This window comes from Rhinolophus hipposideros, assembly GCF_964194185.1.
Source record: "Rhinolophus hipposideros genome assembly, chromosome: 9".
NCBI lineage: Eukaryota > Metazoa > Chordata > Mammalia > Chiroptera > Rhinolophidae > Rhinolophus > Rhinolophus hipposideros.
Window position 1 is genome coordinate 65,993,878 of NC_138055.1, and position 18,727 is coordinate 66,012,604.

General features: G+C 37.8%; 1 protein-coding gene across 1 annotated transcript in view; it reads left to right on the plus strand.

Annotated features, from left to right (window-relative positions):
- Positions 1-18,176, plus strand: part of FRS2 (fibroblast growth factor receptor substrate 2) — a 99,901-nt gene extending 81,725 nt beyond the window's left edge. Inside the window, exons 2-7 of the mRNA XM_081061067.1 lie at positions 837-931; positions 8,829-8,921; positions 10,225-10,411; positions 11,206-11,364; positions 11,745-11,908; positions 13,025-18,176. Coding sequence (XP_080917193.1) covers positions 8,856-8,921; positions 10,225-10,411; positions 11,206-11,364; positions 11,745-11,908; positions 13,025-13,975 — 1,527 coding nt within the window. The 5' untranslated portion in view covers positions 837-931; positions 8,829-8,855 and the 3' untranslated portion in view covers positions 13,976-18,176. The remainder of the gene's footprint in view (positions 1-836; positions 932-8,828; positions 8,922-10,224; positions 10,412-11,205; positions 11,365-11,744; positions 11,909-13,024) is intronic.
- Positions 18,177-18,727: the final 551 nt, after the last annotated feature.

Sequence of the window (18,727 nt, forward strand, 5' to 3'; positions counted from 1 at the left end):
AATATTTGTTCTGGATATCAATCGTGTTTGTTAACTCTAGTTAACATATAGATTAAAATGAGACTATTTACAAAATCCCTAACATACTGCCTGATATGGTGTAGCTATTCAGTAAATGTTAGTGCCTGTGTTTGAGTGAGTTTGACTTTTTCCTGTGCTTGTAAAAAGTGAATAAATTGACAGAAAAATTTCAAAAAGATATTGAAATCTCTTGAAACTCTAGGTTGTAATCGATTGCTGTAATTTCTGTTGTACTGTGACTGTGGTATGCTTATTCCTATGGACTGTTTTCTGATCACTGACTCCTTGATTTGGATGTGAGGCATCTTGTAGAGTAGGAAAATACAGAGGGGGGATTCTAAAGAGAGTCACCTCTTGGAGGAGTGATGGTGAGGTTTAAGAAAAGTGACTGGAGGTGGGTTAGCCTGCCACTGGCTAAAAGAGGGTTTTAGAGCTGGAGAGGAACTTTTGTAGGTTATTTAGTCTAACCTCATTTTTATGGCTGAGGAGATTACATATAGACAGGTGGTTTGTCCAGTGTCATAACTATAGTGGAGAAGCTAGAATCAGTGGCTTCTAAAGGTCCTAATATCCAAACATCATAGAACTCAGACTATTGCATTTTCACTTTTTCTTTTGAAAAGGCCATGTTAAAGATAACGTCTATACATTATACTTATTTAAAAAATACGTCTTATATATTAAATAGTTTTAATTAAATTTTTACAGGTTTGAGTTTAAATAGAGAATTGAACTAACAGTGTTGCCTGATGTCTCATAAGGAAAATTATTTTAAAAGAAGTAAGAAATTGTCGACTTTTTTCTACTGTTTCTAGGCTAAGTCATCAAACAAAGAAAACATGGTATTTTGAAGTATGAGTCAACTCCTGATGCTGCAGCAGAGGCTAAGAATATTAATGGCCACATCTGGGTAAGTTGAATTTTACCTTTAAAAAAATCATTAAGTTCACAATTATATTTTTTAAACAAGAGATTTTAATGTTTCTTTTTTTTAATGTATACAATTTAATTTTTATTTTTTTTAAAGATTTTTATTAAAATATAGCTGACATACAACATTATATTAGTTTCAGGGGTACATCATAGTTATTCAACATTTATAAACCTAAAGAAGTGATCACCATGATAAGTCCAGCCATCTGACACTGTACCACGCTGTCACAGTATTACTGACTATATTTCCCATGCTGTACATTACATCCCCATGACTGCTGTATAACAACCAATTTGTATTTCTTAATCCGTTCCCCTTTTTGACCAACTCCCAACCCCCCTCCCATCTGGCAGTCATCAAAATGTTCTCTGTATCTGAGTTTGTTTCTGTTTTGTTTGTTTGTTTATTTTGTTCTTTAGATTCCACGTATTAGCAAAGTCACATTGCATCTGTCTTTCTCTGTCTGACATACTCCACTCAGCACAATACCCTTCAGGGCCGATCAATATTCCTTTGTATACATGTAACACCTTCTCTATATCCGTTCTTCCATTGACAGACACCCAGGCTGCCTCCACATCTTGGCCATTGTAAACAGTGCTGCAATGAATAATATGGATACACATATCTCCTCGAAGTAGCATTTTGGGTTTCTTCAGATAAATACCCAGAAATGAGATTACTGCGTCCTGCTTTGTCTCTTGTTATCGCCTTTGTTTTAAAGTCTATATTGTCTGATATAAGTATTGCTGCACCAGCTTTTTTTCTTTTGTTTTCATTTTCATGAAATATGTTTTCCCCATCTCTTTACCTACAGTGTACATGTGTCTTTTGATCTGAAGTGAGACTCTTATAGGCAGCATATGTAACGATCTTGTGTTCTTATCCATTTGGCCACCTTATATGTTGATTGGAACATTTAATCCATTTACATTTAGAGTAATTTTTGATAGTGTGTGGTTATTGCCATTTTATTATTCATATATTTTATTATATTTTTTCCCCGTCTTTAAGTAGTCCCTCTAAGATTCCTTGTAATACTGATTTGGTAGTGATGGACTCCTTTAGATTTTTCTTGTCTGGGAAGCTGTTCATCTGTCCTTCAATTCTAAGTGATAGTTTTGCTGCATAGAGCAGTATTGGTTGTGGGTCCTGGCTTTTCAACACTTTGACTATTTCCTGCCAATTCCTTCTGACCTGCAAAATTTCTGTTGAGAAATCAGCTGATAGTCTTATGGGAGCTCCCTTGTAGGTAACTAACTTCTTTTCTCTTGTTGCTTTTAGGATTCTTTCTTTGTCTTTAACCTTTGGTGTTTTAATTATGATGTATCTTGGTGTGGACCTCCTTTGAGTTCATCTTGTGTGGGACTTTCTGTACTTTGGGACTCTCTGGACTGACGTGTCTATTTCCTTCACCAGGTTATGGAAGTTTTCCGTTATTTCTTGAAATAGGTTTTCAATTTCTTGCTCTCTCTCTCCTACTGGTACCTCTGTAATGTGAATGTTGATACACTTGATGTTGTCCCAGAGGCCCCTTAAACTATTCTCATGTTTTGGGGTTCTTTTTTTGTTTTGCTGTTCTGGTTTGGTGTTTCCTGCTACCATATCTTCCAAATCACTGATTCGATCCTCTGCTTCATCTAATCTGTTGATTTCCTCTGTATTCTTCATTTCAGTTATTGTATTCTTTATTTCTGACTTTTTTTTTTAATGTGGTCTATTTCTAGTTTTATGTTTCCTGTCTCTCTGTTGAAGTTCTTCCTGAGATCATTGAGCATCCTTATAACCAGGGTTTTGAACTCTGCATCTGGTAGATTGCTTGTCTCCATTTTGTTTAGTTCCTTTTTTTGGAGCCTTGTTCTGTTCTTTAATTTAGGACATGTTTCTTCATCTCCCTGTTTTGCCTGTGTTTACTTCTATGTATTAGGTAGGACTGCTATGCCTCCCAGTCTTAGTAGAGTGGCCTTATGTAATAGGTGTGCTATGGGGCCCAATGGTACAGTCTGCCTGGTCACCAAGATCGGTTGTTCCCGGTATGTCTTTTGTGTGGGATGTGTGTGCCCTCCTCTTGTAGTTGAACCTTGGTTGCTGTTGCTTATTTGCACATCATTGGGAGGGATTGATCCTCGGGCTGATTGGTTGTAAGGACTGGCTATGACTACAGTGGAGGAGCTGTTGTGCAGGTGCTGACCCTACAGAGGAAAATTTGCTTTAGCAGGGTTCTGGTACCTGCTTAGTCTGCCCTTTGGGTGTGTCCTCCTTGGAGGTGGCCTGGTGATGCTCCAGCTTGGTCCAAAGCTGTCCACTGGGCATACCAGCCCTGGAACCTTTTGTGAGGGGACCCACTGCAGAACAAGGTTAGCTACACCTGGTGCCCTGCCAGGGGCCACTGGCTTGAGCCACAAAGTAATCCACAGATGGCCACCACCCACGTTGGGCTTGGAGGTGCCTTGAGAGGCCAAGCCACAAACCAAGGCTGACTGTCGCTACTGCTGGGCTTAGGGTTGTTCAGCCAGAGGTACAGGACACACTGAAGCCAGATGCTGCTTTTCTGGGTTTTGTGAACCTTTAAGAGATTTTAGGAAAGTGACGCATGACACAAAACAGTCCTTTTGTACAGAAAAACATCTGGAAGCGGATTAGGTGTGCCCAAACGTTGGGTAGGGCAAGGTTTCAGGGAATTACCAGGGCGGGGAGAATGAACGAACAGTATTAGCCAAGTTGATGGACGCTCAGGTATGGTGGTCACCTGTGCCTGCACACCAGGAGGGGCTAGGGCTCAACAAAGAATGACTTCCACCAGCTCCTCTGTCTGTGAGAAAGATGCATCTTCAGCCCTCACCCTAAAGCCAGACAGTTCAGTTCCTCTCTGTATGTCCCTGGAGCCTTTCTAGCTGCTGCCCCAGTGCTGGAGCTGAGAGCTAGTGTGTTCGTCAGCGATAAGTCTATGTACAGGCCCTCTAAGAGGAGCACCTGGGACTCCAGCAGCCCTCGTCGTCTCACTCAGCCACAATCTCTACTGGTTTTCACAGCCAGAAATTATGGGGCCTTCTCTCCCTGGCACTGAACCTGTTGTAAGGCTGGCACCCCTTGCTCCTCTGGGAGCAAGCCCCCTCTGCAGCCAAAATATCCCTCACTATTTTTAATGGTCACACGTGGGTGTGGGGTCAGTTTGTCCTCGTCTCAGCCCCTCCTGCCAGTCTCAAGGTGGCTTCTACTGTATGTCCTTAGTTGTAGGACTTCGGTTCTGCTAGACTTCTGGAGATTCTCAGTGATGGTTGTTCTGTACTTTAGTTGTGATTTTGATGTGGTCTTGAGAGGAAATACAGCATTCACTTAAGCCATGATTTTGCCTGGAAATCTAATAATGTTTTCTTGGATGCATTCATTTTGCCTCCTGATTTGCAATTACCTCCCACCTCCAAAGAATAAGGACAAATGGCTTTAATTAAACTAAGATGGTGTTTACTAATTAAAAATACTCAGCAAATATTTTTATATTGCTGCAATATTGATCATACCAAAGTAGCTACCTTTTGTTCTTGAATGTACTCTAGTTACTTTCCTAAGTTGCTTTATTAAGGGAGAATCATGAGTTTATTTGTGTTTTTGCTGAGTTATGAACTTGGTGCTATAAGATCATGAGATCATTTGGTTTCTCATCAAGTGTTTACAGTATTAGTGCATCATATTAGGTCTATATAACTCAGATGTGGTCTCCAAATATTAGTCTGGTGGTCATAAATGTGGAGTATCTAGTATCTTGCCTTTCTCCTTGCCTAGAAGTTTGTGGTTCGGGCAGAGGAGTCGGAGATGTGGATGAAAAGTCTCCTTCTATATTGGAAATTGATCACAACTGCCCGTTGTTCCAGTTCTTTCATTTTCTGTCTCATACTAATTAAGCCTATTGAACCTTACTGAGGCCCCCTGTTTCTTTTTGCCTGCACTTTGTCCCATTCTGCCAGCCTTCTTCTTTCCTGACAAGACCTGATGAGCATCACTTCAACTCTGCCCCCCTCGTATTGCAGTATCTTTTAATTTTTTTGTCCTCTGACCCTTTGACACTAGGTCAGGTGAGCAGTCTGCCTACTGGACTGCTGAGCACAGCTAGAGAAACAGCATAGTTTTACTTCCCAGCCTCTGCTGAGATTTTAGTGCAACCTACTTGATAACCCTGCTACCTTTCTTGGGTCACTCCTCAGCAAATACTCCCATCATTCTACTTGTTTTGCATACCTGCCTCCTGTTTTACAAAGGATATTTAGGGTAATAGATGTTAATCTACTTTAGCTTCTCCACTGTACTCTCTACATGTCCTTATTTTCTTCCCTGTCTCCTCAGAGGATGAGAATTTCTCCTCCTGTTCATCAGACTCAGACTTCTGAGTCTGGGCCCTGGAACATCTTCTTTCGTCTTCCCCTCTCTCTTGATCCATCAAGAACCCTTTTCTTTCCTTTTTCTGCCCCCCTATATTTTCAAACCTTTCCTGACCTACTGATAACAAACCTGCATAAATCTATGTCATCTCAAAACAGTAAATAACCCAGTCATCATATTTTCTTTTGAACCCATGTCTACCCATACCCTAGTGCTGTTCGTTTTACTTCCTCAGCCTGTTACTGAAAGTGCACTTTCCACTCTCTGGAGGGCCACTTCCTTATCTTCCATTTGCTCACTGCAGTTTGGTTTCTGCCTCTACCACTCCATGGATGGAACCTTCCTTCTTGACACTTTCTTTTCTTAGTTTGTAGTAGTCTGATCTTTTTTCTTTTTCAGTTGTTTCTCTCTATTCCAGTGCTTACACATTTGTGTTCCTCAGGATTTCAACCTCAGATCACTCTTTATACTGTCCTTGGTCAGTCTTCTGTTTTATAGCCTTAAGTACCACATGCATTCCAATATTTTACCTCCTTCAAACCCCTACTCATGTACTTAGCTTTCTATTGTATATCTCCATTTTATTGTTCTCTGAAATCTCTGTTTAACACGTCTATAACTGAACTGCTCACCACCACTTCCACTGGAAGACCACCATTTTTTCCTATCAGATGATGGAGCCAGCATAGGAAACTGCCTGCATTGGAGACTGCCTTTGCCTTCCCTTACACCTCACGTCACTCAGTGCTGCTGACTTGTCTTTGGAAATATTTATTAAATTCATCTTCTTCATCTTTATCCCCACTATCATTGCTCTGGTTTTAAGTTTTTAGCATATTTCTTTTTTCAATAGTCTAACTGGTTTCCCTTCCTCTAAGCTAAACCCCCACTTAAATTTTCCTGCAGATGGATATATTGAAAATGAAGTCTGACCATCTCACTTTCCTGCTTAAAATTCTTCAGTGGCTTTCCATCATGTGTAGGATAAAATCTGTTCTCCTTGGTCTGGTGTACACGGCTTTTGTATCCCATGTTAGGCTTTACATTAGTTATTGTAGTGAACTAAAATTAAAATTCAGTGTGTATGCATACAATCCCCAAGTAGGTTGCACCACCCCTCACATAACCATCCCAGCACAGGAGGTGCTGCTTGAACGGGTAGCTTGTGAAGGTGGCTAGCAGAAGAATAATTTTTCTACTCCTTTTGAGAATTAGTTTAAAAACATTCCTTTGAGGCACCATGTTTTGAGGCCAAAGCCACACCGTAGTAATCTTTTAGCTCTTTATGTTCACAAGGAGGTGAACAGTGAGGATGGACATGTAATTTTGAGAATACTTTTTCTGTTTATCAGTTATCCTTCTGCTTTAAAAAAGTTTTTAAAATGTCCTTTTGCCTCCGCATCCTATAATTTATTAAGGATTTATTAATTTTTAAAAATTAAATACTATGGCGCGTGTGCTACCTCAAGCAGTCTGCTTAGTGCCCTAGAAAATTTAGAAGACAAGGTTTGTCTCTTCAGGAGAAGTGAAGTGGGTAGTGAGACAGAAATATTACAATGGAACGTGGTGAATGCCGTGATGGAGCCGTGTCCGTTTCGCTGTGGGGACATTGGAGGCAGCTAGCTTCCGGGTGGTTGGAATCTCAGATCCCTGCCTCGCTGTTCAGGATGCTGTGGTTTGGGCCCTGCTTGTGTTACAGCGTACCCTGTACTCCAGTTGTACTGGGTGCCTCACTTGCTCCTGAATGCGGTGCAGCCTTTCATGACCTGTCTTTGCACACACTTCTCAAGTACTTATTTCTATTTTTTGCCCAGCACACCATTTCTGCTCAACTTTTTAAGTACCAGCTCAAGTGGTGCTTCCTCCCTGCCTAACCCATGGAGTTAGTTGCTCCCTTCTCTGTGCGCACAGAACTCTTCGCATATTCTAATATAAGGTATATCACAATGTATCATCTATTTTCATCTCTGCCTCTCCCTTTGGACTCATGACTCTTCAGAGGTACATACTGTGACTTAAATCATCTGTACACCACGATACTTAGCAAAATACTAAAATGAATCATAATTAATTTTACTATTTTATCACTTTTTGGTTTACACACTAGGATGCTTTTTCCATCTTCTTAATATTAACACCTGTCAGACATGCTTTACCTTTGTTTAGTACAGTTCATTAAGCTCACAAGAGACTGAGAGCACCTACTGTGTGCTAGTATGTGCTAGGTGATGTGTTAGGCATAGCAAATGCAAAACTGAATAAGGTTCATCCCCGAGTAATAAAAATCAAAAGTGATAGAAGAAGATAGATAAGTAAACAGATAATCTTCCACAATTTCCACTAAGTAAGCAGTTGAAAGACACTATGATATTGGGAAGCCCAGGGTGCTTTGAGAGGATACATAAGAAGTATAACTCGCCCAGTTGGTTGGAGGCAGAGAAGGCTTCCTGAAGGCCCTGCACTCAGGGTTCAATCGTGAGGAATAAAAAGCAGCAGACGAGGAGCAGCATGGAAGGGTGTGAAAGAACAAGATGCTCTGGGGAAACTGTGTTGGGGACAAAGCAGCGAGAAGGAGGTTAGCATAACCTAGATCAGTAGATAGGAACCAGATGGGAAGGACCTCATGTCGTATTGACAAGCTTGGAATTTTCCCCTGAAGGTAGTAAAGATCCACCGAAGAATTTTAAGCAAGTTTTAATCAGATTTATGTTTTTAATGTTTAGTAGCTTGTGATTCTTTCCTCCCCTTTTTTCAAATATTGTCATATTCATTCTGATTCTTTGTTTGTAAGTGATGTTTTGAATTTTTCCTTTGTTTGGAGTGTTCACTCCAACAAAGTGTTCCAAGGTGAACACTTAATGTCACCTATAATCACCTATAATCTCATATCTGTAATCTTCTGTGAGAAAGAAGGATTGGATAGATATGCTGTTTCAGTTTTGCCAATGTTCGCTATTACGTTACTGCTTGAATTTTGAGTTGTCTTTCCATCTTAATGAACTGTTCCAAATTTGTGTTCTGTTTACCAATGAACTCTTGTCTGGTGGAGTACAAAAAAAGATGCTACAATGAGTAATAAAATCATTTTTTCTGCCAGGCCAGAAATCTATCCTGCCTTTCGATATTTCTTAAAAGAGGGACATGAAATTCCTGATAAGGCATAAAAGGTTAATTCTGTGAATGACTTTGTTTAAATAGTTACATGTAAGATCTTAAATTGGTTTGTTTTTAAAGATAATTTTAAAATAGGCAGACCTTTGCAAATTAACTGGAAATTTGAGGTCTATGAAGTCTGCCTCACAAAATTATTCTTGTCACTGAGCAAAATTCACCAGCTATTTACGTTAAATTTAGCGCCAGCCATATATCTTCTTGGGCTTAATTTTCCTCATCAAAATAAAGCATGGCTGTATTAGATGATTTCTAAAATCTTTTTCTATTCTATGATTTCTGTATCCTACATCTAATAATTTTTTCCAAATTATCTTTCATGTAGTGCTCACATGGTCTTCTGAAAGAAGCCATGGGTAGCTGTTGTAGCTGTCCAGATAAAGACACTGTCCCAGATAACCATCGGAACAAGTTTAAGGTCAGTAAAACTGGTTGAGTTACATCTCTCACTGCCTACTTCGATATTCTTTTACTTGACTTAATGTATCTTACTTTCTCACTTTTTTCTCCAAACCCTTTCATTTCCTTTTTTGTCCACTCTGCTTTTTCTTATTTGAACAAATGATGATGATATTTTCTTACTGACAGTGTGGAATCCTTTTTTGACTTTCCCTTTGGTCCCCTTTGTCCCTCTGTATTCAATTAGCCACACAGTTCTGGTATTACATTCTTCAAAATGCCGTTTTATGGGTTCCTTTTTAGTCCTGTCACCACCTCCAGTCATTGCCTCATGCCTCGATAATTTCTTAACAGGACTCTATCTTGAGTCACCTCTGATCCGTTCTGCAGTTGACATCAAATTAATCTTCCTCTTTCACCATTCTGAGATTTCTGTGGTATTCTGTTACCAGCGGCTAAATGCTCCATTCCTTAATCATCCACAGCCATTTAGTGTTTCTTGTAGTCTGACTTCCATCTGCTATGAAGCACAGCCTGTGGATCACACAAACTTAGGTGTAGGTCACAATCCTGTTGCTTCGTAGCTTTGTGACCTTGGGACAGGTTACATGATCACTCTTTGTTTCATTTTTGTAGGATGGAGAAAATAGTAGTACCTGCAGTTTAGGAGTGTTATGAGAATTAAATGGGAAAAATACATGTAAAGCGCTTTGCCCAGTTCCAGGGGTATAGTAAGTTCTCCTTAAGTGTTGTCTATTTTTCATAGTCTCTGCCCCTTTTCTGAAACTCAGTAGTGTAAGGCCTTCCCTTAACATCAACTCTGTGCCAGTCTTGTCTTGGTCTCTCTGACACATACCTTCTTTGTCTCTGCTGTAACTGCATCTTGAGGATATGCCCTACAAATCCTGACCCACCAGCCATCCCTCTTCACTTCATTTCCTATCTAAATTTAATTATACCCGAGACCCAGCTAAAGTCCCTCCTCTTCTTATGTGAAGGCTTCTCCAACAACCTGAGGCCGCAGTTCCTGCCTTTTGTAGCCTCCGTTGTACTCATTTGTCAATCACATACAGTTTTGTGGTGTGCAGTTTGTTTGTGTATCATATTTCCCCAGTGGGAATGTATGTTCTCACATATATGAACCAGGTATTCCACTGCTGCGTAGCCCATGCCCCCCACACACATTGGTTGTGCATGAACTAACATAGGAACCAGTAACTGAACCAATTGGCAACAATGTGTTTTCCTCACAAATTGGTGAAATATGTGTACGTCTGTCAAGGAGGGGCATTAGGTAGCACTAATTAAACTTTCTTTTTTAGGTCATTAATGTGGATGATGATGGGAATGAGTTAGGTTCTGGTATAATGGAACTTACAGACACAGAACTGATTTTATATACTCGCAAACGTGACTCGGTAAAATGGCACTACCTCTGCCTGCGACGCTATGGCTATGATTCGAATCTCTTTTCTTTTGAAAGTGGTCGACGGTGTCAAACTGGACAAGGTAGGTAGAGCCTTTTTTCCCCTTCCAAACATCACTTGAAGTACGTGAAATAACTTTCAGTTATTCTGTATATATTGTTGAATATTTTACTTTATCCTGATAGAAAAAATAACCCAAATAAGTGCATTGTTAAGAAAAGAGATATCGTTAACTATATATTCACTTATCAAGCATTTATTAAGCACGTTCTCGATGTCCAGGATTTTGACTCACATTATCTTTAAGATTTTCAGTAAATGATTAGTGCCAATAAATTGACTTTGTGTTTTTACTGTTATAACTTATTGAGAAAAGAACCTAAACTTTAGAGTTAAACAGTAGAGTTTGATTTTTTTTTGCTACTACTTGGGAGGCCTTGGGCAAGTTACTTCTGTTGAGCATCAAAGTTTTTCTCTATCAGAGGTGAATGGCAATTCCTACCTTACAGAATTATTACCATAGTTAAACATGGTAACAGACCAAGGTTTGTCAAATGGTGGAGGATCACCTTAGTAATGGTGAGTTGGGCGCCCCCTGCTGTTAAAAGGCAGACTGAAGTATGTGCAAATCTTGTTTTTGTCTGCCTTTATTTTGAGCCATCTCCCTTAGATAAATGAAAAGTATTCTGTGAACTTCCTTTTGTGTTTATATTTTGAAACAGAGGGTATCATTAATTTATCAGACACTTATTTAAAAGGCCTTTCTTACTCTTGGTACACAGAATGCTTATTTTACAATTTTGTTCTTTGACAGGTGCATCTATCTCTTTTTAAAAGGTGTGGTAACCATTGCTCCCTTGTGGTTTGTATTTGTAGGAATCTTTGCCTTTAAGTGTGCTCGTGCAGAAGAATTATTTAACATGTTGCAAGAGATTATGCAAAATAATAGTATAAATGTGGTGGAAGAGCCAGTTGTTGAAAGGAATACTCATCAGACAGAATTGGAAGTCCCCAGAACACCTCGGACACCTACAAGTATGTACCCATTTTCCCTCTTGTATTTTTAATAGCAGACATTTATAAACTGTACACTATGGATATTTAGTCTATAAAATGTTAGACATCAGCATTGGCTAACATAAGTATACTGGTTGGCAGTTTTTAAAAACTGTTAGCTATAATTATAATGATTTTTAATAATTTTAATAAGATAACATTAAATGTTACATATTAACTTAAAATGTGAATGGAAAGTTGGCGTAGAGAAGGCACTATTTGTGCTCTGATTTCTGCCATGTCTTAGCAGGAACACCTTCTTTAATCCTCAGTGCAAATTGGGTCTCACTTATTTCTATTCTCTCTCCCCTGCCCCTGTATCCTGTTTTTCTTAAACCAATAAACAAACAAAACCTCAGCTCCGGGGTTTGCTGCTCAGAACTTACCTAATGGATATCCCCGATACCCCTCGTTTGGAGATGCTTCATCCCATCCTTCAAGCAGACACCCTTCTGTGGGGAGTGCACGCCTGCCTTCCGTAGGCGAAGAATCTACACACCCTTTGCTTGTGGCTGAGGAACAAGTAAGTGCTGTCTGTGTCAGGATAACAGCATGTGTAGCTTCAAGTATGGAGTTGAAGATTTCAGTCAGTTTGAATTTTAGCTTTTACTGTTTATGTATGACTTTTGTGGTGAAGAATCAGAGAAAACAGCATATATTTGATGACATATGCTGAAATATGTACATGTGTTTAGGGAAACTTAGAATTATAGTAGTTTGTGAGTTCACAGGAGAGGTTTATCTATATATAAAGAGAAATAACTAATGGCAATTCCTGTTATAATAACCTCCAGTGGATAAGGAATTCATGATGCTTCTGATATTAGTTTTTATAATTAGTGGATTACTAGCAGGAAGATAGGTTTTGTTGTCAGTGTTTTGATAGAGCTGTTTAATATTCCTGACTATTCTACTTTTCCTTTGAAGAACGAAGTATCTGGTAAACATTGTTATGTATTAGTTATTCTTATCTTTTGTAAACCATATGGTCGTTTATCATTAGGAAATTTTTATCATTCTAAATTCATTTCTTTGTGTTCTTTACATTGTATATGAGTTCTCACTGTAATTACATTTCCCTCAATTTTGACTTTTTTTTGAGTTCTTCATATTTTATCTATAGACTTTATATCGTCCCCCCAAAATACCATTGAGCTTTTCATTATCATTTTAGTGATTATTTCTTAATAGGTGGTGTTTACTTTTATATCTATGCATTTTACGGAACTTATTAAATCTGATAAGGTTTATCTCTTTATGTAGTCAGATCATCTGTAAATAATGGTAAATTTGTCTCTTTCTAATACTGTTATTTCTTATTTGTGAATCATGTTTTAATGCATTCATGAGAATTTCTAGAACATCAAAATGATAATCCCTATTTGTTCCTGATTTTTGTTTTTTACAGAATGCTTCTTTTCCTATTATGTATAATGTTGAATGTTAGTTATTCCTTTATTAAGTTAGGAAGATAACATTTCTGTATCCCTCCTCACCCCTTTATATTAGTAAAAAAACAAGTACAAAAGCTTCAAAATAAGTATTTTTGAAGAGAAAGTTAATTAACTGATATGGTCAGACTTTTTTAATTTTATTTTTTACATCAAGTTACTGATTCACTTTTCCTGGTTTGGTTTAGATACATACCTATGTCAACACTACAGGTGTGCAAGAAGAGCGGAAAAATTGCACAAGTGTGCACGTCCCATTGGAGGCGAGGATTTCTAATGCTGAGAGCAACACGCCAAAAGAAGAACCAAGTAGTGTTGAGGACAGGGACCCTCAGATTTTTCTTGAACCCGAAGGTGTCAGATTTGTCTTAGGACCAACCCCTGTTCAAAAGCAATTAATGGAAAAAGAGAAACTAGAGAAACTTGGGAGAGATCAAGTCAGTGGAAGTGGTGCCAATAACACGGAATGGGACACTGGATATGACAGTGATGAACGAAGAGAGGCGCCCTCTGTTAACAAACTGGTGTATGAAAATATAAATGGGTTGTGTACTCCTAGTGCCTCAGGGGTCAGGAGAGGTCGTCTGACATCCGCCAGTACCTCAGACACCCAGAATATCAACAACTCAGCTCAGAGAAGAACTGCATTATTAAACTATGAAAATTTACCATCTTTGCCTCCTGTTTGGGAAGCCCGCAAGCTAAGTAGGGATGAAGATGACAATGTAGGACCAAAGACCCCATCTCTGAATGGCTACCATAATAATCTAGATCCAATGCATAACTACGTAAATACAGAGAATGTAACAGTGCCGGCAAGTGCTCACAAAATAGAATATTCGAGGCGTCGGGACTGTACACCGACGGTCTTTAACTTTGATATCAGACGCCCAAGTTTAGAACACAGGCAGCTCAATTATATACAGGTTGACTTGGAAGGTGGCAGTGACTCTGACAACCCTCAGACTCCAAAAACGCCTACGACTCCCCTTCCGCAGACCCCTACCAGGCGCACCGAGCTGTATGCTGTGATAGACATCGAGAGAACTGCTGCTATGTCCAGTCTGCAGAAAGCACTGCCACGCGATGATGGTACATCTAGGAAAACTAGACACAACAGTACTGACCTGCCCATGTGAGCCTGGATAGCATCACATTGTTTGCACCTTTGTGAAGTTTTAAAAAATGAAGATGCAAGTGCTTCATTTTCATTTCTAAACACTAACTCCTTTTATAGACTGATAAAAAGATTTTTTTGAATATTTCATGTGCTTCTTTAACTAAAGGGAATTAATGTAGAGCAGGTCCTCATTAAAGAACACTAATTTCATTATATACTACTCATTACTGTACAGCAGCATTCCCATTTTCACAGTGCCTATTTAAACTGAGTTGAAGTGAGTGACATGCTGGTTGGTTCTTATCAATATTCTGGACTTACGCGTATCATTCATGTCTAAATCATGGTTGGCATTTAAAACACTATAAAGCCTCTTGATAATGTGCATTGCTAACAGATAACTCTAGACTTTGAAAGTAATATTTGTAGATTCACTATTCTTGGTATGTGGCGTCCAGCATGTAACATGAGGAATCCTTTATTTCATTAATTGTAGGCTTTTTGACTTGAGCCAAAACATATGGAAAGGAAATAGAAGTACCACACCTGCTTATATACCAGTCAGTTCCTTTGCCTTCAGCGTTACTAGAAAGAGTCCCGTGTCCGTGAATATGGTTTGCTGTTGGTGTGTTGAAAGGCAGGAAAGAGACAATGTTTTCTATTACTCATCTCATGATGTGATTTGAAGAGCATGCCCAGATATCTTAATCGGAATTACAATAGGCTCAAGAAGCAGTCTCAGGTCACTTTACCCGAAAACATTTGAAAATCTGAACCATGATCTCTTGAAAGTGTCTCTCCTATGGATTATTAACAATAATGTTTTCTGGAGGCATTTGTGCCATTAGATCGCCATTTACCTTCAGCTTTTTTCCTTTGGTATTTGGGATGTCTCATTTTGTTGCTTAATGTCTTTTTCAATTTAAAATGTTCCCAGTTGTATATAGTTTTGAAATTGGACTATGTGTTTATTGTTGTTTAGTTTGCATTTTTGTCAAATTGTGGTTTTGAAGGTTCATTTGGAACTTACTGTTATTCTATAACAGGGTTGCCCTTGTCCAGTATTTATTTATATGCTGTTTACTTTTCAAGTTGATAAAAGAATTCTCTCAATTTTAAAATTTACTTGGGCCCATAGGTGATCTCTTTAGCAGCTGAGAAAGAAAAGGAAACTACTTTTAACATGCAAAGTTCCCTAAAGGTACTGTGTTTTCTCTGTGGGCACCCTCCCCAGCACTTTAGCGGTGATTCCCCCCGTCACACGGCTGCAGATGTACTTTGCCCACTGTCGTGCTCTTCTGCTCTGCTGTCCTTTCACTTGTAGCTGGATCTTTGATTATCCCTTGATTTCAATAGAATGTTATGATTGGTGCCGGCATAGCAGGTACAGTGGACGTCTTGTAGCAATGAGAATGTGTCATAATTTAGGATTTAAAATGAATTGAAGCTTATATAAACTGACAAGAAGTCATATGTAACTCTTGTAAAGTCAAAAATGTTCCTGTTTCCCAGACACTAGAGAAGACAAGAGAAAGTAGAGTGGAAAGAAGGTTAGGTAACCTTGCAAAATATTTTACCGTTTTCTCTAAATATGAGGAAGTTTGAGATTATGGTCTGGCTCTGCCAGATGTAACTAAGGTTAATTTCGCATGAAAACGTTTTTCAGTCGTGTAGCGTCTAACCTGTTCAATAAATAACCAATTACAAGGCAGTGAATGGATTAGCAAAATAATAGAGTGGGACCATTATAAAGAAAATAAATTATTAAGTGTCTTTATCATTTTCAGTGCCATTGGTTTATGTGCATAGCAGAATTTCTTTTTTTTTTTTCATGTGAACTTGGTGCTTACTAAAGTGTTCACTGTTCTCTAAAAAGAGAGCAGTGGTGTAGGTCTGCAGTGTCCATTTTTAATATATTGTTGCATTTATGTTTTCTTCTGAGTAGATTGCTAATCGTGCCAAATTTATGTGATGATTTTTGTAATGTGGAATAAGAATTGTGACAGAATTAGTACACACGGTTTTCTCTGAAATAAGCAGTCAAGACAGAACATTAACCTCCAAATGGAAGGGCTGACCTATTTATTCATTTTGGAGGTTGCATACTTTATTTTCTTTCTTTTTCTCATTCTTTTCATTTTTTCCAGATTCTAATGAGCTTTTATATTTTTTAGGTAACTCCGATATAATCATTGCAGTTTATGCTTTAAATACTGTGTGCTTTAAAAATGAAAATGGGACCAATTTGTCTGCTAAGAATTTGATTTTAGGTACTATGAGTATTAGGAAGATGTATGCATACAACTGGTGTTAATTTCTAGGTGTCTCTGGAAATCACCTGTGTTCCTATTTAATAAAAAGTAATGTAGAACACTACTTGTCTTTTGCAGTAGTCTAGTAATGGGCATTAAGCTCTATCCTGGAAGAATGTACCTATTATTAGGTACATTTTAGAATGAGATATTTTGTTGGAATATAATTGTGGCCATATGTTTCAGATTTTCTGAGACAGACCTAATTTTAGATATTTTATTCTGTTGATAGACCATGTGATCCTACTTTTCAGTTTTGGAAATATAATCATTGTTCATATGTTTCTTTTTGTTCCCCCCAAGTAAAATCGTCTTTTATTCATACAGATCGTAACAACTTTTATCCCAGACCAGGGTTGGAAACTGATATGGGTATTACCTGTGTTTTTTCTTAGTGTTTTATTTCCCAATTTCATCTTCTTTTAAAAATGAAATATGGTGCCTTCTCTCCCTCCAGGAAGATTGGCAAATAGTTCCTTTTATTTACTGCTGCTGTGGAGTGATGAGATATGCACTTTACTCTTGAAGACTCAGCAAAAAGCTTTTCACTTCCCAGTATATCCAGAATAGATCACATTTGGGACTTATGAAAATTTGCCAAGCAGTCTTTGTTTTTGTAGATATTGATGTTGACCCCACAGTTCAATGTTACAAGTCAAACTAGTGTTTCTCACCCCCCGAAAGAAATCTGTGGCACAATATATAAAAGTGTACCTCAATAATGTTCTATTAAAAATGGGACAGGGGCCTTAGGTTTTTATAATTTCCCAATAATGTGCCACCATATTTTTGCCTCAAGGTAAAGGTTTTAACAAGCTAAAAAGTACTTCCCACTTCCCCCTGTGCTGTTCCTAACCCTTAATGCCTGAGTGTTTTGTGCAATGTGTAGTATGCGTGTATGTGTAAATGTATATGTATATATGTATATACATATATATATACATATATATATATATATATCCCTGAAATAGATATACCATCAGAGACAACATTCAGAAGTAACTGATATATTGGCATCTCATTCATATTTCTGATATGTGAGATATATGGTACTAATTACCTTTCCCTGATGTTTGCCAAATTTGAATAAAGGCATTGGTACGAAATTACAGAATGTATAGAAAATGTTTTTGGCTTGAAAATTTAACTTCTGTGACCTATCACAATATACTCTGTCCAAACCAGCACCATATCTGTATTTCCTCTTATTTACAACCCTCTCCCCATTACTCCTTCCTCATTGTTGGGGGGTGTAACACAATTCTTTGTAGCATCATTACAATTGCAATTCTATGACAATTAGATAATGATAGCATGGAAACGGACTGGTATTAATAGTACAGTAGTCACCGGTGTGCCACATTTGCATTAGTAAATGCAAAGTATACATTTTATAAAGGACAAATTTTGTGTTATGTTTTTATTTTCATTACGTTGTATGATATGTAACATTGTATGTCCTAATTTGCATTATAAATGTTTTTTCCTACATAAAGGCATAAATATAGCAACTTTGTATAAAGGTAGCTTATTAGATTTTTAATTTTTTTCTTTTATAGAAAATTGTCTAACAGTGGGACTACCATTGCCAAATTGTATATGAAAATATGAATTTTACCCCCTATGGTTAATTTCTTTTATAAACATTCCATATTTCTCTAATAAAAGACATAAGTGATACTGTACTATGCATAAATTGTATTTTAATGCTGTTTCATATCAGCATTTTAAATTTGGTTTGCATTTTTAATATTGGCAAAATTTACCACTGTTGATTAAAACCTTGGTGTATATGTAACAACATCTTTTGCCCTCTGTCCCTCCCCACCGTTTGTTCTCTATTTCTCCCTATCAGTGCCAACTTCATACATTTTGTAGCATGGCAATAAAATATAACTTTTACACTGAGGCCGAGTGTGGCTTTTTGGAAAGGATGTGGAGATGGGAGGATTGCCCTCTAGTTGTTCTTTCCAGATGATTTTTTGCCATATGAACCATGTCTTCAGGCATGAGAAGTTATCTCATATGTGATGTAAACATGCTTTTAAGGACAAGTGTGAATGAGCGTTTAAGCTTAATTTTTGTCATAACAAATAAGAACTAATTTTTTATCTTTGGAAAAATCAGAATTCTTGAAGTACAATCAAACCTTTATTAACTGGAGTACTTAAAGAATAAGCTGATAATTGAATTCAGTTCAACAAGGGCTAAGCAACACATTTTTAAAATCTTTATTTATTATAGAGTATTAGTATATTGTCCTAAAAGTTATATGTAAAATATGGTTTAATCTTAGGTGATTTAGGATCTTGCGATGCCTTACCGTTGTCATTCTGGCATAAATTTCCGTGATGAATTACTCAAGCTGATAATGGAAGTTGAGCTGACTATACACTGACCTTAAGCATTCATGAAAAACTGCTTTGTTGAATAAAATCTGATCGGAGTTCTTCTGGTTA